The 24,223-nt window shown below is 43.5% G+C and overlaps 1 protein-coding gene across 1 annotated transcript in view; it reads left to right on the top strand.

The window, feature by feature from the left end:
• The first annotated feature begins 940 nt into the window (after positions 1-940).
• SBSPON (somatomedin B and thrombospondin type 1 domain containing) overlaps positions 941-24,223 on the top strand; it is a 32,077-nt gene continuing 8,794 nt past the window's right edge. The window contains exons 1-2 of the mRNA XM_079140674.1: positions 941-1,431; positions 15,116-15,310. Of these exons, the coding sequence (XP_078996800.1) occupies positions 1,218-1,431; positions 15,116-15,310 (409 nt within the window). The 5' untranslated portion in view covers positions 941-1,217. The remainder of the gene's footprint in view (positions 1,432-15,115; positions 15,311-24,223) is intronic.

The raw sequence follows: 24,223 nt of genomic DNA, 5'->3' as shown, positions 1-24,223 counted from the left end.
TTCTGGCAACATGGACAAAAATAGATATAAAAAATAAAAAAAGATACAGGTCTTACAATGTAGTAAATCGTTTCTATTTCACAGTTTATTTTTTATACTTCGTTGATATAGAAATATATATATATAATTTTTACTACTATCATAGTAAATTTTTTTCATTTTTACTTTAGTTACTTTTCTCTCTGATGAGTAAAGGAAATTTCTCTATGAGAGGTCCTTGTATGAAAAAGGAATAAAACTAGTTTCTGGATTCTTCTGAATTTGATTTCTTAGGTTGACAGATGCAGAAAACTTTTTTCACAAAACCCACAGTAGCTTAAATGATTTAAGAATATAAAATAAAATGAAACTTCTAGGATAAATGTTGGTGAACAAAAAGGGTGAATTGCAAAAAAACGTAATACAGTTGGAAAGAAAGAGGGAAAGATGCATATTTAAAAATTAGGCGAGCATTTTATTCAAGCACAAGTTATTTCTAAAATATGGAACAGAATTTCTTTTAGGAAATCGGCTTTAACAGAAAGCAGAGCACCGTTTATATTTTATTTATCCTTTCCTTCACATTCATTAACTGCTTCTTAAGTGAAGCAAAGTGGTGCGGGGGCCTCAGAGGTTGGTGAACAGATACTTGGAAAAAATACCACTAGGGCTTTCCTGGGCGAGGTCAGGGCCGGAACGCAGGGTGCTGATGATGCGGGTTTTCATGCACGTCAAGAGCTATTTGTCTCATGGCTTTAGAGGGAAAATACCGTAATGCTAGTGTCCCTAGACGTAAGCAAGCAGAGTTTTGGAGGCAGGAAGCCCTGGCCGGGTTCCTGGATGGCCCTCCTCCCCGCCCCCGCACCCCACCCCCGGGGCACCTGTTTTTCCGCTCCCCACCGCGGGCGGTCCCGGGGCTGGGGCACCGGCGCAGGCCCGCTGGCAGAGCGGAAGGGGGTGGGGTCCCGAGCGCTGACAGCCGGCACATCCCGGGAAGGCAGCGACGCCCTCCCCACCTGGGCAGGGGCAGCCGAAGCCACCCGCCCGGAGCCCGACGGGCGCGCCGCCAGGGCTGGGGAGGGGCCGCGCGGAAGGGTGGAGGGCGGAGGCCCGGCGCTGGGCAGGGCCCGGTTGCGCCTCCCGGGCCGCTGGGGTAGCTCAGGGGCCGCGGCTCTCGGAGGAGCAGAGCATTTGCCCTGAGGGTCGGTCGCGTCTCAGGAGCCACAGGAGCACTGGCCATGAGGACCCTGTGGATGGCGCTGTGCGCGCTGACTCGGTTGTGGCCCGGGGTCCTAGCTGGCTGCGCCGAGGCGGGGCGCTGTTGCCCTGGCCGGGACCCTGCCTGCTTCGCTCGCGGCTGGAGGCTGGACAGGGTCTATGGGACCTGCTTCTGCGACCAAGCTTGCCGCCTCACCGGGGACTGCTGCTTCGACTACTCCAGGGCATGCCCAGGTGGGTGGCTGGGCCCAGGGTGGGGGCGCCAGCCCTTTGCCCGCAGCCAACCCGCTTTGGGCAGGGCGCGGCGCCAAGGCCCGCAACCCAGAAGCTGGGCGTTCCCCAACCCCTTCCATTCTGGCCTGTCCAGTCCTGCTGTCCCGATACCTCCAAGCCACCTCCATTCATACCCAGCTCAATCCATCCTAAGGTCTCCCAGTCCTCTCCACTTAGACAGCTCCAAAGCTCTCCTCCACCCCCCACCCCCCCAGAGCCTGGATGGATGGAGTTGGGGCCCCTCTGCTCTTCTCCTTGAAAGGTGTGGGGCCATCTCTGCGCTTGAATTGTGAGACCCAGGATCTCCAGCTGGGTAAGGCCACATGGTGCCTAGAGAGATGGCATTGACAGGTTCCAGCATCGTGCCCTGGGGCAGGGCCAGACTCCACCTGTTTATTCTGTTAACCTCTTTGGAGCTGGTGAGTGGTGATGAGGGCAGGAACATTTGATTGCCCACACTCTGTGTCAAACTTAGGGAGGGTACTTTGCTCTGTAGAACAAGTTCTTAGAGAACTGAGGTTGTGCTCATCTGTGGACCCCACCACACAAAACACCCCGTTCCTCCTAGGAAATGTTCTATGTTCTTGGATTTCAATTCTATCTATGTAGCATGATCAGTATTTTTATCTTGAGATCTCTATCGAGTTTTAATCTGGCTTGTTTTTCCTTTGGGTCTGTCTTTTAATCTTTAAATTTCCACAGTATCTCACAGTTCCTTGCCTCTGCAGGGTTCAATAAATGCTGGTTCAATTGAATTAAAAGGTAAAGGAAGAAATGGTGAGTATAGCCCTGCAGAACATGGTGTGCCTGAGAAAAGCCAGCTCTTGAAATAAAAGTAGTCCTGCTCCCTGCTAATCACATCACCCCAAAAGGTACAGATAGGTCAGGGTTTGAGTTCAAGGATCCCAGGGTGTGGGGTCCTCAGTGTCTTCTAGGGAGAGGAACCCACAGGGTTGTACCATCCCACAAGAATTGGATGCCAGTAGTAATGAGCACCCCTCCTGCCTCTTTGCTGCGTGAGAAGGCTGCCAGCCTCTGACCAGGCTTGTCACCTCAGTCTGATGCTGCAAGAATACAGTTAAAAAACATTAAGATTTGCTGACCCTGGTTGAGAGCTAATGATGTACCCATGAGTAGTAATATTCTTTTTGATAAGCTTCTTTGCCTTTCTTGCTCCAAGGCCAGGGTATTTTACTATTAAAGGTGGGAAATGCAGTGCCCTCAAGCTGTATGTCTCTGTCCCTTCCTCAGAGCATCCTAAACCCCTGTTTGCCTCCCTTACCTGAATAACTCAAGCAAAGCCTCTCTCACAAAATCACTCTGTCTCATGAAGGGCTTGCCTACATTTCAAAGGTAATTATGGAATTTATGTAGCCCAGATTATGTGTCCAGGTCTGTGGTAAGCATAGGGACAGAAAGATGATAAAGATGCAGGACAGTCGAGCTAGGAATACCTGCAAAACTTCATGCAACATGCTCCAGTACAGTAGTCCCCCATTATCTGCGGGAATACATTCCAAGACCTCCAATGGATGCCTAAAACTATGGATAGTAATGATCGCTACATATACTGTTTTTTCTTATATGCCCTGAAACACTGTCACATAGTAGTAGGGTTAATCTGTCCTTCCAATGTTCTTTGCCCAAGTGCCTCCTTTGCATCATTGTTTTACACATTTGTATTGTTTTGCAAGGAGTTATTAATAACACAAAGGCACAACGGTTACTTGAACACAGAGCACTGTGATACCAGGACAGTTGATCCCATAACTGAGATGGCTACTAAGTGGTGGGTAGTGCATACGTTTTTTTTTTTTTTTTTTTTTTTTTTTTTTTTTTTTTGGTACTGGGGATTGAACTCAAGGGTGCTTAATCACCGAGCCACATTCCCACATCCCCAGCCCTTTTTAATATTTTATTTAGAGACAGGGTCTAACTGAGTTGTTCATGGCCTAAGTTTCTGAGGCTGGCTTTGGGCTTTGAACTCACAGTCCTCCTGCCTCAGCCTCCCAAGCTGCTGGGACTACAGGCATGCACCACCATGCCTGGCTATACAGCTTTGATATATGGGACAAAAGTATGATTCACATCCTAGGAGGGACAGAGCAGGACAATATGAGAGTAAACCATACTACTCAGAGTGGCTTGTAATTTCAAATTTATGAATTGTTTATTTCTGGAATTTTCCATTTGATAGTTTCAGATAGCAGTTGACCATGGGTCATTGAAACAACAGAAAGTGAAACTGGGAATAAGGAGGAACTACTGCCAAAATAGGTGACCCAGGAAAAACTTAGAAGACAGGAGGAATGCAAGGAAGACCTCCCAGAGGAAGTCATGGATGACCTAGTCAGGAAAATAAATAAGAGGTCTCCAGGGGGAGGAGGGTGATGCTCTGGGAGGGAAGCCTAACATTTTTTTGTCCAGCAGGTACTTGTGTAGGGCAATCTGTGCCAGGCCCTATCCAAGCCCTGAGACTAAAACAGTGAACAGGAGAGAGGGTGAGTGCAGTCATAACTGGAGAGATTCAGCACCTGAGAGGGATGGGCCAAGACGAAGCAAGTGTGGAGAGAGGGACTTGCTTCCTAAGAAGGCCTAACAGTGCTAGCAGAAGTCGCAGAACCCTCAAAGTCTTCATTACACACATGCACACACACACACACACACACACACACACACACACACACACACACACACCTTATTTTCAGTCTAAGAGGTTGAAATACTAAGACCAAGCATGAGTTATTCTGGAATGGGGATTTACTGGGTAAATACAGAAGAGATAGGCGAGCTTGCAGTCTCCTGAAGAACTCAAAACAAATCACAGCAAGTGCCTGCCTGGGAGAAGAGCTGGGAGTGGTAGATGAAAGAACCAAAGCCAGAAAAGGAAATGGTATCTGACCAATTTAAAAGGAGCAGGGATCCCTAAGTGTGCTTTCCCAAGGGGTCAACTGAGGACCTTGCAGACCCAGATAAGAGAATAGCAGACTCAGCACTGAAAAGGTTCCTGCTGGTAAATTCTCTGCAGTTGAAGTTTCTTGTAAAGGGAAGAAAATAGAGACAGTCGGAAGCTGACCACCTGGTAGGAGCCTGATGGATGCCATCAGAGCTAAGGGTAAGGCCCAGACTCCTCTGGCCTGAAAGAGCACAACTGAGCAGACTGTGGGCTCTCAGCTGGTTGTCACTGGTCTGCCTCACAGGCCCAGAGCTAAATGATAGCTGGGAGCCGGCTCAAGGGCGAGACTAGAATGAAGGATTCCATTCTTACAGAGAATTCCTTCCGAATATTTATTGTATACTTGTGGGTTTTTTTTTTTTTTTTTTCTCCAGAAATAATCCATATGCAGCATTTTCTTCCCCCTAAAGTCAGAATCCTGGGTTCAACCTTTTACCCTGCCACCTGTTGACTTTGTGACTTTGGAGAATGTTATATCCACTTCTTGGGGCCTCCTAAAGTGCTTCCTGTTTTTTTTTTTTTTTTTTTTTTTTTTTTTTTTTTGTACCAGGGATTGAACCCAGGGGCACTTAACCACATCCCCAGCCCTTTTTAAAATATTTTGTTTAGAGATAGGGTCTTGCTGAGTTACTTAGGGCCTCACTAAGTTGCTGAGGCTGGCTTTGAACTTGCAATCCTCCTGCCTCAACCTCTTGAGCCACTGGGATTATAGGTGTGCACCACTGCACCCAGCTAAAATACCTCATTTGTAAAAGAGGAATGATAAAACCACCACGTGGGACTATCACGTGAACAAAAGGAGATAATATCAAAGGGGTCAGGGATGTGGCATATAGTAGGCACCTGGGTAGCAAATGTATCATTGGTCATCTCTTATCACTACTGGGCATTGGTTGACATTTTATTTCATTAAATATGTATTCAATAAATTTATAACAACATAGTGCAGTCATCTGTATTAATATTAAACAATAAATATCTTTTATTGAACTCCTACCATGTGCTAGGTACTTACATACTTAGTTTTATTCAGTCTTATCAAAAATTCTGTAAGAAAGACAGGTCTGGTCCATAATCCCAAAATCCAAAATTTGATGATCAAAGTCTAAAAAGTGCTAAAATTTGGAAGTTTTTTCATCAGTCATTTGGGACCAAAACTCACCTTCCCGGAACTGATGAAAGAAGACTATTGATATTCTTTTTTCTATCCCATGTAGTATGAATATTTTTTGCCTCAAAAATATTAACATGTTTTGTAAGGTTCTACCCCAGCCCTGCTGGTAAGAGGAGATACCTAGATCCTAAATCTTAGAAATCCTGAATTCTGAAACTCATCTGCTTCTAGGATTTGGGGAAAGATATGGACCTGTATTAGTATTTTAAAAAAGCAGAACCTGAGACTTTCCAAGGGTTCCCATTACTCAAATTCAAATGAATGAGCAGTAGAACTAAGAACTTGAACTCACACCATTTGATTTAAAGTTGCCACCAGCCACAACTGTTAGTGTAAATTCATGATTATTATATTCCTAGATAAAGCAAGGTTATCTAGGAGGCCCCAGTGATTCTCTATACTCAGAACCATTCAGCCTCTTAGAATCTCTTTTCTTCTTACCCAAGGTTATAGAACTTACTGTTGCTGCCCAAAGCCTTTTTGACTGAGATTACATTCAATGTGAATGGAAAATGTAACTGTCCTTATAACTGAACCTGTTTTACTTCTTTTCCTTCTGATTTTTTTCATCTTGATAAACACATTTGGGAAGGGGTGGTTAAGATGAAATGCACTTCTTTTTCTAACTTGAAAGGTTTATTTGTGTTCTCATGTAAAAATAAAAAAATGTTATTAGATCTGTAGAATAACTAAACTGTCAAAGAAATCTGCTCTGAAGTGAATTATCTCAGAAAACCTCATTATGATGGTAACATTGGTTTAACACCAATAATGTATCATAAGTCCCTCCCCCTCTACAATAAACAAACAAAAAAGATTAAAAATTCTGCATCGAGAGTTGAGTGTGGTGGCACATGCCCATAATTCCGCAGCTCTGGAGGCTGAGGCAAGGAGGATCACAAGTTCAAGGCCAGCTTCATGAACTTATTGAGGCCCTAGGCAATTTAGCAAGATTCTCTCAAAATAAAAAATAAAAGGGGCTGGGGTGTAGCTCAGTTGTTAAGTGCCCCTGGGTTCAACCCCTGGTACAATATATATATATAAATGGTAGAAGAGGGGGAAGATCCCAATTTCTCTGTCTTCTTGGAAGATTTGCTTGCCTTATGCACAATAACACCAATCTCTAATTCACCAGCTGAGCGTCTAAGATTTGCATGATAAGATGGTCAAAACAGTTAGTTTCTTTGGATCACTGACAGCAACTGAAAGAAAGGGTAATAACTCGAGTAGGACAGGACAAAAAAAAAAAAAAAAAGTAGCCCCTATGGAACAGTGTCTTCTCTTAGATTCCTGGAGAGTTCAGAAAACAAACTGGCTGAAGTATGATGACATCATTTCTGGAGGGATCATGGGCATGGTACTTTAAAGCTCACCCAAAGGACAGATCTGCAGTCCATGATGAATTAGAAAGCCAAGGATTTACAAGAGCTGGAACAGCCTGAGAGGGTTGGCTTCCTCTTGTCTTGGAGGAAAAAATGAGTGGGGTCTGGAGCCAGTATTCAAAGCACCTTGACACAACAGCACTTAGGTGCAGCCCCTGGCCATGCAGCGAAGGGGGTAAGTTTGGACAGCCACCTGCATTGATGCTGTCCCAGGCATTCACCCAAGCGCTTCATAGCTATTAACTTACTGGGGTCTCCCAACCTGATTAAGTTCTTATTTATTTCTGTCTCATTTTATGGGCAAAATAACCAAGGCATAGAGAGGTTAGGTAACATGTCAAAAGTCACATCACTACTGGGCACAGTGTCACATGCCTGTAATCTTAGCTATCTGGGAGGTCAAGGTAGGAGGATCACAAGTTCAAGGTCAGTCTCAGCAACTTAGGGAGATGCCGTCTTAAAATAATAAAAGAGTTGAGGATGTGGCTCAGTGGTAAAGTGCTCTGGTTCAATTCCCAGCAACAAAAACAACAACAAAAAGAGAGAGAGAGAAAGAAAGAAAAATAGTGCCATCGTAAATAAATGATGGAGTGTGAGACTTGAAACCAGGAAATCCATATCCAGGGCCCACACCTTTTAAACATTATGTTTTTTGGCCTCAAAGACATGAGATTTATGGGACGCTATGTACTTGGCAGGGTAGGGGCCAAGTTAATACCAGTGGAGAGGGTGAGCCATCTCTCCATCAACTTTGTGCTCCTTGAGGGTAGTGTCCTGTTCTGTGTAACCCCCTCACCTGGGGATCGAGTCCTGGGCTTCATGCATGCTCAGCACCCCCAGCCTCCTTTGAAACCCCTGATGACCATCATCACGCCTCTTGAATGTTTGTCAAAAGAACATGCATACTTGTTCCACCGAGGGGACACTGTCTGTGGCTTCAGAGAACATTGCTATCTGGGGTGCAACCACAGTTCCTTTTAAAAATAACATTTTCCTTCCCTTGACCACAAAATACATATTTATTGCAGGTAATCTGAAAAACATACGAATAAGATAAAAGAAGAAGATAAAAACTCACTTGGAAACCTGCTACCCAGGGAAAAAAAGAATTATTTTTTAAATTTGTATTTCCTTTTTCTTTCTTTCTCCCCCTAGGTTTACATGGTGTGTGAGATTCTATTTGTCTAGCTGGGCAAGGTGGTGCATGCTTGTAATTCTAGCATCTTGGAAGGTTGAGGCAGGAGGATCACAAGTTGGAGGCCAGCCTGGGCAGTTTAGCAAGACCTTGTCACAAAATAAAAAATAAAAAGTGCTAGAGATGTAATGTGTGGAAGAGTGCCCTGGGTTCAATCCCCAGTATGGGGAGGGGGGAGCTGTTTAATGAGGCAGTCTATTTCATTGTCTTGCTAGCATTTCACACACTAGTCCAATTAATATCTCAAAAGAGAAATAAAAACCTATTGAAAGCCAACAACATGATTTCTGCAAGAGGAAAAAATACTTGATAGTTTTATTGGAGCTTTTTGAGGGGTAAATAGGCCTTTGGGTGATGTAGTCTCATTCAATTTTCAGAGAAACTTTGACAAGTTTATACCAAAAAGGATATACAGATACCTAGAGAAAAAGGCAGGTGACAGGTATTTAAAGTTGTGACACCATGGGAGATATGTCTGTGTGCTGGAGATAAAGCTGTTTAATTTCTCTTCCATGGAATGTCAAGAAGCAATAGCTATGTATAAATGGGTACTGCTCTCAGTGAAGTGTAGAAAGAATATTTCCATAAGAACAATTAGGACTATTTGAACTTAACAATGTGAGGAAGAAAGCACTTGATCGTGGGTGGCCTTAAACTTGGTGGCAAAAAGCCAAGCAAGCAGGGTTAGATTACAAAGGAGAGTGCTTGAGTCTCTGTGATTAAACAAGGAGACACTGCTACATGAAAACAAGAACAAGGCCTTACACTGAGGAAGAAATAATCCAAATGATATTTATAAAACTAAGGGCTCTTCTCTGGCTAGCAGTTTAATTTGCTGCTGTGTGTGTGTGTGTGTGTGTGTGTGTGTGTGTGTGTGTGTGTGTGTGTTTGGCATCATCAAGAAAAGCATTAAAAAAAACTATTAAAATTGCCCTTTGGTAGCCAAAGACAGAGAATAGTGTGTCCAGTCTTATTGGCACAACTCACTGAACTGCGATGGACTTGGGGAAAGCCCAGTGCTAACCGTGAGGCAGGATGCCTCTTCAGAAAGATGGGGCCAGAACTGGAGTCACGCACCCGAAGCCTGCGTGGGGAGGAAAGGAGACGGGGAAACAGTCAGACCAGGATTGGAACAGACGAAGTAAACAATTTTTTTTCACCCTTTCTGAAACTCTTGAGTGAGGAAAATTGGGGTTAAATAAAAGTAAATACTACTTAACATCACAGATAGTATAATTAAAGGAGCTTTGACTTTCAAGATGTCCTGGCAGGTAATATAAATGGATTAGAAAGGATTGGAAGGACTTGGACTTGGGAGGGTCAGGAGAGGTTGAATCTCCTCACCTTAAGACACAGGAAACAGTGCTTCTTCCAGTGGTCACCTTGTGGGGCCAAGGTTGCCAGACTTGACCCAAGGAGAGCCCAGAAAGATCAGGCCTGTGATTTTGGCTGGAAGAGTTTCTGATTTGCTCCTCTATGTCCACTCCCTGTCCTTCCCTTTCTGGAGCTTCTGTCTGTGTTTGGCTTCCAACCAATGGTATAAGGCGATCAGCGTCTGTTTAATGTGGAACATTATTTAGGGAGGAGGACTAGTCCCATGCCATTTCATTAATTCATTTAATAAATATTTATTGAGGACCTACCATGTGCCAAACACCAGGCATGAAAAGAAAAATGATCACAGTCCTCAGGGCAACAATCATAAATAAAATAAATATATAAATCATGGAGCTGCTAGAAGGCAACATTGAACTCTAAAATGAAATAATTGTGTGTATTTGTATTTGTGTGTGTGTGTGTGTGTGTGTGTGTGGGTGTGTGTGATGAGGATGGGAGGCTACTTAGGCAAGCTAGCAGAAAACTCTGAAGAGGAAGCAGTTCAGCTGAGATCTAAAGGACGAGCTGAATTCAGCCATGCCCAACATGGGAAGAATATTCTCTGCAGAGTGAAAACATGGACAAAGATCCCAGGGTGTGAATAACTTGTTTTGTTCAAGGGGTAAAGAAGTCAATGTGGCCAGAGCAAAGGTGGGGCATGGGGGTGGGTGGATGTGCAGAGCCTCAGGTGGGAGTGGAGGGTCAGGGAGAGGTCAGTCTACACAGGGTCTATAGGACGTAGGAGGGAGTTTGGATTCATTTTTAAGTGAAATCCAAGGGCTGGGGACATAGCTAAGTAGTACTGTGTTTGCCTAACATTCTCAAGGTCCTAGTTTTGAACTCCGCCAGTACAAAACCAAACCAAACTCTAATGAAATCCAAATGAAATAAATGGAGTTTATGAAGTAAAGTCACCGCCCTCCCAGAAGATAAATCAGTGGTAAAAATATCAATGTAATTGAACTTGGATATAACTCACTGTTTCTATTAGATTATGTGAAAATATATCTTATTCTTGCCAGGCATGGTAGTGCATGTCTGTAATCCCAGCAGTTTGGGAGGCTGAGGCAGGAGGATTGAAAGTTCAAGGCCAGCCTCAGCAACTCAGTGAGACCCTGTTTAAAAATAAAAAACAAGAAAGACTGGGGATGTTGTTCAATCAAAGTCCGCACCCCCTCCCCGCAACCCCCACCATCTCCAAAGAAGGAAGGAAGGAAGAAAAGAAATAAACATATTACCCTTATGTTTAGGTTCATTGCTAGAATATATAACTTACTTTTCCCTTCTTGCCATTTTCTTGTGACTGTGGTAGAGATATCTGATAACCAGAAAACTCTTGAGGAAAGGAAACCAGTTGGTAAATCAAGAAGAACCTAATTGCCAGGCATGGTGGCACATGCCCATAATCTGTTACTTGGAGGCTGAGAAAGGATTGCAAATTGGAGACCAGCCTAAGCAACTTAGATCCTGTCTCAAAATAAAAAGGGCCAGGGACCCATGGATGTAGCTCAGTGGTAGAGCTTCTGCCTACCATGCACAAGGCATTGGGTTCAAAAAAAAAAAAAAAAAAAAGGTCAGAGAGAAGAACTTGATCATTCCTTACACCCTGGATCTGTCTATCATCTCACTCTACAATGAGCTGGGAGCCAGAGGTGCCACTAAGCCTATAGTAGGAAGTAAGATACGTACTTTGTCTCTGTTCTCCACTCCCTTATAGCACTATGTGGAGTCACTGCCCCCCAGATAAACTACTTGCATTCAAATCCATATTTTATGGGCTGCTTCTGGGGAAACCTGAACATTAGGTTGAGTTTAAACACAAAAGAAAAGAAAAGTCACCGAGCTTCCTGACACCCAGTAACACCAGGTTTCCTTCCTGAGTTAAAGGCATTTATACCACTAGGTAACACAGCCTGGCAAGTTCCATTAATAGCAGGTGAAAATAAATGTGAAGATTGAGAAAGTCAGATTTTAAGAAAGAATATTCTGATATGCTCTAAATAGATGTAATTTAGATAAGCTTTAGTGGGAAAAGGAACAAGAATACTAATGAGTCAGTTCAAAAGGAAATATGTGTCACACAGCCGTAATATATGACTCGTGGTAATAAATCAGTCAGAAATTCCTTCCTAACCCTTAACCTCTGTGACCAAAGACCTCTTGTGACCTACAACAACTCGCAATCCAAATAATCAAAACTTCACAAGTGAATGAAGAATAGAAGCTTTGTGAGGAAGAGAAATAAGCACCTGAGATTAATTTTACCACACAAAAATATTTTGTGCAACACGTTTTTATTTCTATGATTCTGTGTGAATTTTCCCCATTTTGTCTTACAATGAAACCATTGAGATGTTGTTGTCTTGGATCCAGAACTTTCTGATTATCTTTATGGGCTTTTAAGTTTTTGTGATTGGGTCTCTCCCTATGTTGCCCGGGTGAGTCTCAAACTCCTGGGCTCAACTAATACTCCCACCTCAGCTTCCCGGGTAGCTGGGACTACAGGCTTGTACCACAGTGGCATGCTTTTCTGGGGGACTTTAAAGAGATAAATTGAAAAAACAGGAAATAGCATTTTGCCAAGGAAGAACCTTATCAATAGGAAATAATTACAATTAATGCAATGGTTCTGTGTTTTTGAGGACTTCGATTGTGGGATCAAATCAAATCAAATCAATAAATATTGGATGTGAGACACAAATGTTGAAATCCTAAGAGGCTAAATTACTCAGAATATGCTCACCGTTATCATCTTTTGCCATGTGACTAGAGACTAAGTCAAGGCCATATTACTAAATTCTGAGTTAATGCCATGGCAAGATCTTATTTTATAGTGATGTCCAAATATTAATATTTGAAATAAATGCATTAAAAAACAAATATAGCTGGGCATTGGTGGCACATACCTGTAATCCCAGCGGCTTGAGAGGTTGAGACAGGAGGATCATGAGTTCAAAGCCAGCCTCAGCAAAAGTGAGGCACTAAGCAACTTAGTGAGACCCTGTCTCTAAATAAAATACAAAATAGGGCTGGGGATGTGGCTCTCCAGTAACCCCCCCCCCCAAAAAAAAAAAACCACAAATATAATGCCAGATGTGATGGCATTATACACCTATAATCCCAGCAACTCAGGAACTTGAGACAGGAGAATCAGAAATTAGACACTAGCCTCAGCAATTTAGTGAGGTCCTAAGCAACTTAGAGAGGTCCTGTCTCAAAAAATAAAATGGGCTGAGGATGTAGCCTGGTGGAAAAGCGCACATGGCTTCAATCCCCGGATCTCCAGTACAAATAAAAACAAAAATGAAAAAACAAAACAAAAAACACAAATATATTAAATGTTTATTAGAGTCCAACACATCAGGACATCAGGGCAGGACTAGCTACACTGAGGGATGAAGAGGTTTGGGGCAGTGAGGTAAGGACAAAGGTGTCCTTCCCAACCAGTACCCAGCCTAGGGATCTTTTTAAATGTCTTCTGGTCCAATGGCTCAATGAAATGGTATCATGAAAATTAAAAGGACAAGGTCAACAAAAGATGATCACAGCAGGGAAGTGACCTCTTACTGGTTTTCCTAAGGATGTATAGATGGTGGATGTTGGGATTGAACACTCACATGGTTCATTTTTGCTTCTGTAAGATAGCTGACTTGATAACTATGAGTATTTATTTATTTATTTTGGTACTAGGAATTGAACCCAGGGGCACCTTACCACTGAGCTTTATGCCCAGCCCTTTTTATTTTGAGACAAAGTCTCACTAAGTTTCTTAGGCTGGACTGGAACTTTCGATCCTCCTGCCTCAACTTCCCAAGTTGCTGGGATTACAGGTGTGTACCACCATGTCCAGTTACCTACGAGTTTTTAGACGATAACAAAATCATGTTTTAAAACAGTATTAAAACGTGAATTACTAACAGATATTTATGTTGTGGGAGATTCCTTTCACATCAGTAAGCTATGTGTTGACAAATATTTCCTCCCCAACCATGAACCCTAAACTAGTATGTTGAAAAGCAAAATAAGTTTTCACATATGAACTGTCAAAAGTCCAAATCAAGGTTTCAAAGAAGTCAGAGTGATTTCCTGTAGGAAATACTATGAACTTGAAAGTATGAGGGTGGTAGGGAAAATGGGTTTCACTTTGTGGAGAGTTTTGGCATCTACTTCAGGGGCACATCTGTCTTCTTATTCTTTTCTTCTCATATTTAATTTCAAGTCCTTAAATAACTCAATTTAAAAACTCATTGCCATCTTTTTAAAAGACTCATTAGAATTTTCAATGGGAAAGTTAAATGTGAAACCAATTGATTTTATAGTCAAGGAGAGGAAATTGCAGTTTTAAGTTCTATCTTCAGATTTGGTAAGTGGACTTGAGAATAAAAGAAAGAGACTGGCTTGACTTGTCTCTTAGGTGAATTCTAAAACATGCACTGGACTCCAGGGAGCAGCCTAGCACATGGGTGACTGCTAGAGGCCAGCGGAGCCCTGAACTCTACCAAATGCTTGGAGGAATACAACTAATGGAAAGCACTAGTCTTTAGGACCAAATCAAAACTAACTGTACCTCTTCATGTACTGTGAGTACTCTACTTCTCTGGGTGCTGGTTGCTCATCTCCAAACTCCAGCTCTCTCACATTTATGACCCTGTGAGCTAAGGGTGGGCTGTGGGGATGCAATCTGAGAAAGCCTGAATTATAGAGGTCCCTGTGTGTTGCCCTAAACCATGTATCTTAAGGAGACACATTTGCTGAGAAGAATTGACATGGTAAAGTATTTGGATTATTGGTAAGTAAAGTATATCTTATTTTTTATATTTCTCCTACCCCCCTTGTTTTCTATAATGCTAGGTGAGCACTCTACCACGGAGCCACAACCCCAGCCCTGTGTTTTCTATAATGAATATGTATTATTGTTATACTAAAAATGTCTGGGTGGAGGAACGTTGGGGATGGAGAAAGGATGGCTACTGAGTACAGGGGTGCAGTTAGGAGAACTAATTTTTAATGTTTTGTAGCACACAGTTGGGTAACAAAGTTTGGCAACAATTAATCAGAGGCAGCAGAAAGGATTTTGGATGTTCCCAACATAAAGAAATGATAAATGCTTGAGGTGATGGATATCCCACTTGCCCTGATCTGATCATTACACATTGTGTAATACATTATTGAGATATCATAATGTACCTCATAAATATGTGCAGGTGAAATGATCTGAAAAGGGGGAAACGTTATAGGCAGGGGCACATACTGTTAATATCAAAAAACAAACAAAAGCAAAGATCTTATCTAAATCTAACAGTATGAGGAAGTTCCCTGCAGGAATTTACCTGGGCGTGTGTCGCTGGCTCAGACACACCTTCAGGATCCGGGGGCAAGCCCCCGCACTCCATTATCAGTTAACCATCAGCGCGGGCGAAGGCAATGCTCTGTGTGTGCCCAATACAGGGCCCTGGTCAAGGTGAAGTGGACCTGGGCCAAACTCCACTGTGTGTTGGCGGGATCAGCCCGCTGGCTGGCTGGGCTTACTCAGGTGCGCGCCCTGTTGTGCTGTCTTCCAGCTCGCCCGTGCTTCGTGGGGGAGTGGAGCCCCTGGAGCGGTTGCGCAGACCAGTGCAAGCCGACCACCCGCGTGCGGAGGCGCTCGGTGCGGCAGGAGCCCCAGAACGGAGGGGCGCCCTGCCCGCCCCTGGAGGAGAGAGCCGGCTGCCTGGAGTACTCGACGCGGCAGGGCCAGGACTGCGCGCACGCCTTCGGTAGGGGCGTTCTCCTGGTGGCGGCCTTTGTTATCTTTGATGACTTTTGGGCCACTTCATTCCATGAAAGGCCAGGGCAGTGCAGGGAAAGGTCCACACACTGCGGGGAGTGAGTGGGTGGGGCCAGTCTGCCCAACGTAGATAGGAAGCTCAGGAAATGCTTAGAAAAGGAATTAACGGCCAGCTGTACAAATGTCTCTCTTTCCCTCGCTTCCCTGAGTGTTTTCAACTCGATGGCCCATGCTCATTGTACACAGACTCAGCAATAAAACACACGCACGTGGCTGTGTGCGTGCGTGTGTGTGGTGTGTGTTCCCGCGCTCAGGCGTGCGCACCGAGGATCAAGCCCATGTCTCCAATAAACTAGGCACCTGCCTCTGAGCAACACAGCAACCTTTGCACTCACGTGGGTTTTAGTGAATCAAACAGATGATAGAGGACTTTTTGATTAATTATTTTTGAGGTACTAGGGATTGAACCAAGGGCACTCTACCACTAAACTATATCCTCAGCCCACCCACCTCCCTTTTTATTTTTATTTTAAAAACAAGATCTAGAAAGTGAGTTCCTTCTGCCTTAGCCTCCTGAATGGCAGAGGTTACAGACTACAGGTGTGTGGCCCCACTGTGACTGAGAACTTTAGATAGGTTGATGATATTTCACACCCAAGTGTCCAGCCAGGATAACTATTTCACCTGCACTGTGATTCCTTATTAAATTAAAAATTTATTTGCACACTCACAAATTTGAGAACTATAGAAAAATGTTGCTAAACAATGATGAAATGATTCTCTTAAAACACCTGCTTCTGGTCTCAAGCTGAATAGCCTTGGGCTGGTGTGATCTGTTGGGTGATTTGAAAAGTTCGTGGTAGTTGTGGAGTAATCAATGGAGGCTGGCTCACTAATAAGCTAGGAGCCCCCATGAGTCTCACAAAGAATTAAATGAAAATGGCTACGTGTTGATATGGATTGAACCAGATACAGCAAAACACTGACTTCTCAGGATAGTGAAAACCCTAGTTGATTCATAGAAATTTGGAAAATTTTCTCAAGCTGTTTTGTTCCTTCCTTTATTCCAAGCATGTGTTTGTTTCTTATTTGGTACCAGGGATTTAACCCAGAGGTGTTTAACCACTGAAACACACCCTAGCCCTTTTTGTTTTATTTTTTGAGAAAGGGTCTCACCGAGTTTCTTAGAGCCTCTCTAAATTGCTGAGCCTGGCCTCAAACTTGTGATCCTCCTGCCTCCGCCCACTGAGTTGCTGGGATTACAGGCATGTGCTATGGCACCTGGCTCCTGTAGCTTAACCACTGAACTTACCCTTTTTATTTTTTATTTTAAGACGTGATCTCACTAGGTTGTTTGCAGCCTTGCTCAATTGCTGAGGCTGTCTTTGATCCTTTGAAATTCTACTGCCTCAGCCTCTCAAACTGCTGGGATTAGAGGCCTGCACCACCACACTCAGCTTCTGTAGTTCTTTCTTAGGGGTCTGCTTGATGCCACGTGTGGACTGGATGTCAGGGTCAGGGTTGAGTGGAAAATTGACATGGAACTTGCTGTCCTTCAGATCACTGTCTAGTGGGTGGGAGCACATTATCAAATGGTCCCAGAAAATTAATCCCAGGAACATACAACTGTGGTAACAGGTATAACTGACAGCAAACAAGCGAGTTGACCAGTACTTAAAGATGAGTTAAATATAATAAGGTGGTCTTGGTTGGGCAGTGCCTCCCTGCAGGTAGAGCTGTGAATGCAGAGCTGCCTAACCAACAGATCGACATGATTAAACCTGATGGGTGGATGTAAGGGGTTTGAGGGATCTGGGGGCTAATCAAGGGCAAAGATATGACCATGAGAGGCAGTAACATGCTTGGACAGGGTAGTATGAGAGAGGAAGTTCTCACAGCATGAGGTCGTTGAGGCTTATGGTGGACTGGGAGGAGGGGAGGGGGACCACCCCAAGGGGTACCACCTTGGGGGCAACTCCCAAGGTGGGTGTGATGATTGGAAAGGGGTTTACGTGTCTAGGTGATGTCTCTCAGCAACACAGCAGGGAGTCTCTGAATAAAACTCCAAAGGGCAATGTCAGCTTGGGCTCTATCTTATCAATGGCCAGTGGATGGTGGGTACAGTCACTGGTATGCAAAGCAGGCAGGGCCTAAATGGCTGAAAAACTGCTGGTTTGGCTATGTTTAAAAAACAACTGAATGTGTAAAGATTTGGGTTTGTGCCAGGCTTTTGAGCTAAAGGGTCTCAGCCTGGGGCGAGGAAATAACCAACGTAGGGCTGTTGTGGCTCATATTTTATAACACTGGGGAAGCACGAGGCCCATGTGAGAAACCAGAAAGGCCGGCCTGTGGGGAGCATAGAAAGTGCTGTACTTAAATTCTGATCTTTTGTTTAGAAGCCCTGAAAAACTACTGTAATCAGAACTGTGGGTGGAAAAATAGAAAAAAATTAAAACCTATGGAAAAAAAAGAACTGGTTGGGAAGTATCACTGTGTAGTGGTGAGCCTGGGTGGAGGCCTCTCATCCATGGGACAGTCGCATTAAACTCATGGAGAAATAAGGTAGTGCTTCCAGAGTGGTTGCTTAGGGGCGAACAGTAGAACAGAGTGACATTCAGCTCAGGCATCCTGCAGAAACACTAAAGAACAGGCTCAGGGAGGAAGTCGCTGTAGGACTCTTAGAACCTACAGTAGGGATAAGTGACCTTTCTACTCTTTTGTGGTATTTGGCTGCTGGAAAGTGTTTCTTTAGCACATTAGACCTTGGTGCCACCTTAAGCTGTTGCTTCTCCCCAACCCTGGGTCTCTTTCCAAAAGGGCAGTGTGACAGGAAGTTCAAGAAGAGAATGTTAGCAAAGCTGAGTATGGTGGTATATGCCTGTAATTCCAGTGACCGGAGGCTGGGGCAAGAGGATCCCAAGTTCAGCCAGTCTCAGCAACTTAGCAAGATAAAAAGTGAAAAGTATTGGGGATGCGGCTCAGTGGTAAAGCACCCCTGGGTTCAATCCACAGTATTAAAAAAAAAAAAAATGCTGAGATTGAAGGATATAGCTCAGTGGTTAGAGCACTTGCCCAGTGTGTACGTGCACGTGAACGTACACACACACATACACACACACTCACAATGAATAAACAAATAGAATAGGATACTGTGGAACATGGGCCAAAGGCACCAGGGAGCATTTCATCAGCCCAGGGGATGGTGTTGCAAATATGGCCCATGCATAGCCCCTGGGCGTCTCCTCCCTGCCTGGAGATGTCCACTTCTGTCTCCTAGTTACTTGCCTTCCTCCAAATGTCCTGTCTTCCAAAATTACTCTTCTCACTACTTCTGATCACACTCCACTAAGAGGACTAACTGTACAGGACAATCTTCTCTTACCCCCCCTCCCCCCAGGCGCTGTTAGTGATTTTGGTTTGACACTAGCAGGAGTTATCTGCACTTAGTCTCATTTTCTAAACATAAAATAATAATCTCCTGGTTTGGAAAGAGGAATCCGCACACATTTTTAGCTCTGACTTCCATCTTCAAGATTCTCCTGCCCACCAGGGATGTCCTTGCAAGGTTAACTCCTGTTGCTGTGATTCTGCATTACTTGGGAATTACATTGTTAGAACTGCAAGTTCCTGGGACCCCACCCAGACCCACAGGATCAGAACCTGTGGGGTGAGCCCAGCACTCTGAGATGTAACAAGGCCTTCAGGGGGTCTAATGCTTACTGGAGTTAGAGAATCACTTCTGTATAGATGTGCAAGCTTGGATATACACCCCTACTTGCATTGTAGCTGGCAAAAATTCCCAAAGTGCATCCTTTTATAATAGTGTATAAAAAGAAGGATGTGTTTTCTCTACCGAAGAACTTGTCAGAACATAGGATGGTATCTGCATGATCTCTTTACAAGAGGGAGATAGGATATAAAGCGTTTTCTCACTTTATTTGATTAGATGAACCCTCTCCTCAGGGGGAAACTCACTAAAATCACTAGTATCCATGGAATATGCTTCAGAAAATGATAGAACACTAGGGGAAAATGAGAGGAAACTGAGAGAAAGTAAAGTCATCATCCTGTCTGATGGATTATTTGGGGGCCTGTGGCCCTGTTTGACCCGAACTCCTGAGCATTTATTTATGTTTCCACTAATTTAACGCTCACTGAGCACCTATTACATGCCAGCACTTTGCTAGGTTTTGGAGATCCAAACTTGAATAACAAATAGATCACAGCTCATTCTAATTCAGGGTGATGAACAGAGTGGAAGAAAGATTCAGAGGTTGGTGTGGGACCATGGAGAAGAGGGGTTCTCAGTTCTGCTGCATGGCCACCTGTGTACTGTTACTACCAACTGCCATCTTCCACCAGACTTCCTGTGCACACAGCATGGCATACTAATCCATGGCATGGCATACTAATCCCTCACATTTGCATATTTTTTAGCTTTGCATCCCTATGACCAGTATACTCAGTGAGAACAATTAAGAGGAGGAAAAGTTTATTTGGGCTTATAGTTTCAGAGATTCAATCCATGGTCAACTGACTCCAAGATGAAGCAGAACATCATGGTGGAAGGACGTGGCAGAGGAAAGCATCTCAGGCAATGTGGCAACCCAGAAGCAAAGAGGGCCCAAGTGGAAGGAGCCAGGGATAATGTAATTCCCAAAGGCACATCGACAGTGAACTGCTTCTTCCAGGCATGCCCTACTTGCCTGCAGTTACCACTCATTAACCCATTGAAATTATTAATCCATCAAATGGATTAATCCACTGATTAGTTTGCAGCTCTCGTAATTGATCATTTCACCTTTGAGCATTCCTGCACAGGAGCCTTTGGGGGATACCTCATGTCCAAACCAGAATAGTATGACAGAGGACTTTTATAGACATTATTGAGTCAGTCTTCATAGCAGTACCACAGGGAGTATAGTAGTTTTCTATGACTGCTGGAACAAAGCTTCACAAACTTAGTGGCTTAAAATAACACAGATCTATTATCTTACACTTACAGTGCTAAATTGCACACATTTATTATTTTGCTGTTCTGTGGGATAGAATTTCAACACAGGTCTACCTGGATTCAAATCAAGGGGTTAGCCAGGACATATAATTCCTTTCCAAAGGCTCTAGGGGGAATCTAGTTCCTTGACTTTTCATGGATGAAAGGGAATTAATATGCAGGAGCTCAAAGTAGAGCAGGTTGTACCCTGCAGTTTTTCAGAAAGTAGAACTTGCAGGTGATGAACTGGGCTTGGCTATTTAGCTAAGGGAAATTTCAAGCAAAGTGTTGAAGCCTGGTTTCTTGTTGCCACTTATAGTAGAACAGAAGAGAAAAGAGTTAGATTGAAGGGAAAAAAAAAATTGTAATCCTAATAGAATCAGGATTTGATGAATTGGGAAATTCTCAGCCTATCGAAATGGCAAAAGTATGCTAAAATTAGGAGTTTTGATACAATGGAGTTCTACTCAGCCATAAAAAAGAATGAAATTATGCATTTGCTGCTAAAGGGATTGAAATGGAGAATATCTTAGCAAAATAAACCAGACTCAGAAACTGAAAGGTAGAATATTTTCTTTCATCCACGGCAACTAGAGTAAAATAAAGGAAAGGGAGAGGGAAGGATGAAGGGAAGGTCAGCAGTGTAAAAGGAGATGGAGAGGCAGAGTGGAGTGATGTTGCAGAATGAATCTTAAAAAATCATGTTATATACGTATATAAATATATCACAGGGAATTTAATTTTTTATGTATAAATAAAAAGAGCCAATCAAATATAAATAAATAGGAAGTCTAGTAGAGGATCAAATATAAATAAATAGATGAGCGATAGGAAGTCTAGTAGAGGAGGAAGAATGGAGGAGGGGAGGGAAGACTGGAGGGAAAAGGGGGGACCACGAACTAAAATTGAATTCCATACATGTATGAATTTATCAGGATGAACCCAATTACTATGTATAACTATAAGGCTCCAATTTTTAAAAAATGAGATCTGGGCCCGGAGGTGCACATCTGTAATCCCAGTGGCTTGGGAGGCTGAGGCAGGAGGATCATGAGTTCAACTTAACGAAGCCCTAAGCAACTCAAGGAGACCCTGTCTCTAAATAAAAAATAAAAAAGGGCTGGGCATGTGACTCAGTGGTTAAGTGCCTCTGGGTTCAATCCCCCGTACCAAAAAGAAAATAAAAAAGAGAGAGAGAGGGAGAAGTTTGCTCTTAGGAAAGCAGATTGTAGAGAAAAATCACTGAGGATGCAGCTGTACAACTTTGCTCAGAAAGTTAGAGGTAACAAATTATCACACTTAGTGGTCTACACTACACAAATTTATTGTTTTGCAGTTCTGAAGGTTGGAAGTCTGACATGGATCCCACTGGACTAAAGTCGGGGCGTTGGCAGGGCTGCACTCCTTTCTAGAGGCTGCAGGGGAGAATCTGCTGCCTTGCATTTTCCGTTCTCAGGATGCTGTCCACATTCCTTTTCTCATGGCTCCCTTCTTCCATCTTCATAGCCAGCAACCCTGCTTCCCTCTGTGCCTTTCTCCTGTAGTTACATCTCCTCTGGATCTCTTGCTTTTTTCTGTGCTGGGAATTGAAACCGGGACCTTTACATGCTAAGCAAGTGCTCTACCACTGAGATACATCTCCGGCCTTTTATTAAAAAATTTCATTTTGAGACAGGGTCTCACTAAATTGCCCAGGCTGTCTCAGCCTCCCTAGTAGCTGGTATTACAGGTATGTGCCAGCTTGCCTGGTTTATGACTGAATCTCTTTAAAGTCCCTTGTGATTGCACTGGGCATGCCCACATAATCCTGGAGAATCTTCCCATTTAAAGTTCAACTGAGTAGCAACTTAATCCCATCAGTAACTTCAATTCCTCTTTGCTAAGTAACATAGCATGTTCACAGTTTCTGATGATTGGGTCATGGACATCTTTCGGGGGAAGTTCTCATGTCCAACCAGGGAAGTAGGACAGGGTCATTATTGTTTGTACAGGAGGGCTTTGGAGTTCTGGGAGGAGACAACTCTAGCAAAATGCAACAGAGCTTAAACCTGGATCTCACAGATCTAGTCCTGTGGGGATGCCCACTCCCCCGCATATTGTTTTGTCGCTAACTGTCATCATTAAGGTAAAAATTGTGATTTAGCTTCTGGAAACTAAGTGGAAATATAAATGCTCCATGAAGCCAGTGAACGAAACATGATGGCCGAGCCTCTCTTGTTAATGGTCGAGCAGCTGTAACATTTTTCCTGTTTCATTTAATAAATATGATTGTATAATATCATTAAAAACAAATATACAAAGCTGCATTATTGAATTTTTGCACATTCCAGACATTTATATGCATTTTTCCTCCTAAAAGGTGATCAAGCTGTAGTATTATAAACTGTACGCTTCCAGGTTGGTGCCCTTTGTCAAATTTCCATTTTATTCTCTTGCGCTGTACCTACAGACTAGTGATTTTAAGCCTGCTTTTGTGGTACCCTATTGTGTCAGTGAGCTTACGAGATTCCCAAGGCAAATTTAATTTACTTTCATGTTCAAAGGAAATATGTGCAGTACCATGCTTTTAAAAGTGGAAGTTGTTGTAAAACCGAACAATGGTAGGCACATAGATTGCCAGCAAAGTTGGCAAATGGCCTGGGCACAAAGAATATATTACATTTGAATGTCGTTGCCAGAAGAGGGAAAGGAAGGGGAGCTAACATTTATGGAGAGCCTTTGTCCTGGGGCGCCTAGCTACATGCTTCAGCACATAAGCAGAAATGGGACTGAAGGCAAAAATAATTTCTAAATTATTTGCCACCCTTGAATAATGGAAATGAACTCTGTGGGGCCTATTAAAAAGTGGTTCTGGTTCAGAGAGCTCCAGGCCATCAGGCTCCTGGTCTGTTTACGGAAGACTCATGTGGGGGAAGGGTGCCCTTTGTAGAATGTGCCACCACCCAAGCCCTAGGGCTGCAGGGGGTTGGGAGGGAGAGGCAAGGCCCTGGGTAACTGGCCTGCTTTTATGATATGTCACAACCACAGACCATGAGCACAGAGCACAGAAAACGATGGATAGTCAGTCTTCACAAGCAGAAGACATCTCTGTTGGGGCCCTTGCTTGGTCATGTAGTAATTTTCCCTTTGTGTAACCTCTATGCGTCTGTTTTCTGAGTAATAAGATTGGCATATCACCTCTTTGCAACATTTCTGTGAAGACTGAGAATGCATGATGTGAAATCACGCCATTAGCCAGCAGGCTACACCAGGGAGCATCATGCTACAGTGTGAATCTGCCTGTGGCTGTCCTTCTCCCACACCTCTTGCATGACAGAGCATAATGGGCTACAATTTTCCCTTTTTCTTTCTTAAATCTGACTTTATACTGAGGGTGGTGATTAGGGATAGAAAGGGAAAAAAGAGCAGAATTTAAATACTTCATGGCAAATATGCCGCATAGAACAGCAGAATTCTATAATCTGCATTATCGTAGTGCAGCTCTGAAGAGTATGCTTTGGGATGGGTGCAGTGGGGCATGCCTATAATCCCAGCTATGTGGGAGGCTGTGGCAGGAGGATTGCAAATCGGAGGTCAGCCTCAGCAACTTAGTGAGGCCTTGCCTCAAAATAAAATTTTTAAAAAGCAGTGACTGGGGATGAGATTAGAAGGTAGAATACTCCTGGGTTTAATCCCCAGTATTGTTATTAAAAAAAAAATAAAAAAGTGTGCTTTGGAAACCTCACCTGGCTCTGCCATGTTTAGACACGAACCTTGAACACATTTCTTAACCTCTCTGTGTCACAGTTTTCTTGTCTGTGAAATTGGGAAATAATAGGATCTATCTCTGAGGGCAGTTGTAAGGAAATGAACTAGTACATGAAAAGTGACTTAGCATTGTGTTGTGACTGGATGTAGAAGTGTATAGTG

This window comes from Sciurus vulgaris (genome assembly GCF_902686455.1).
Source record: "Sciurus vulgaris genome assembly, chromosome: 1".
In the NCBI taxonomy this organism is placed as follows: Eukaryota; Metazoa; Chordata; class Mammalia; order Rodentia; family Sciuridae; genus Sciurus; species Sciurus vulgaris.
The sequence above is the reverse complement of the archived record's forward strand: the minus strand, read 5'-3'. Positions and strand labels throughout refer to the sequence as shown.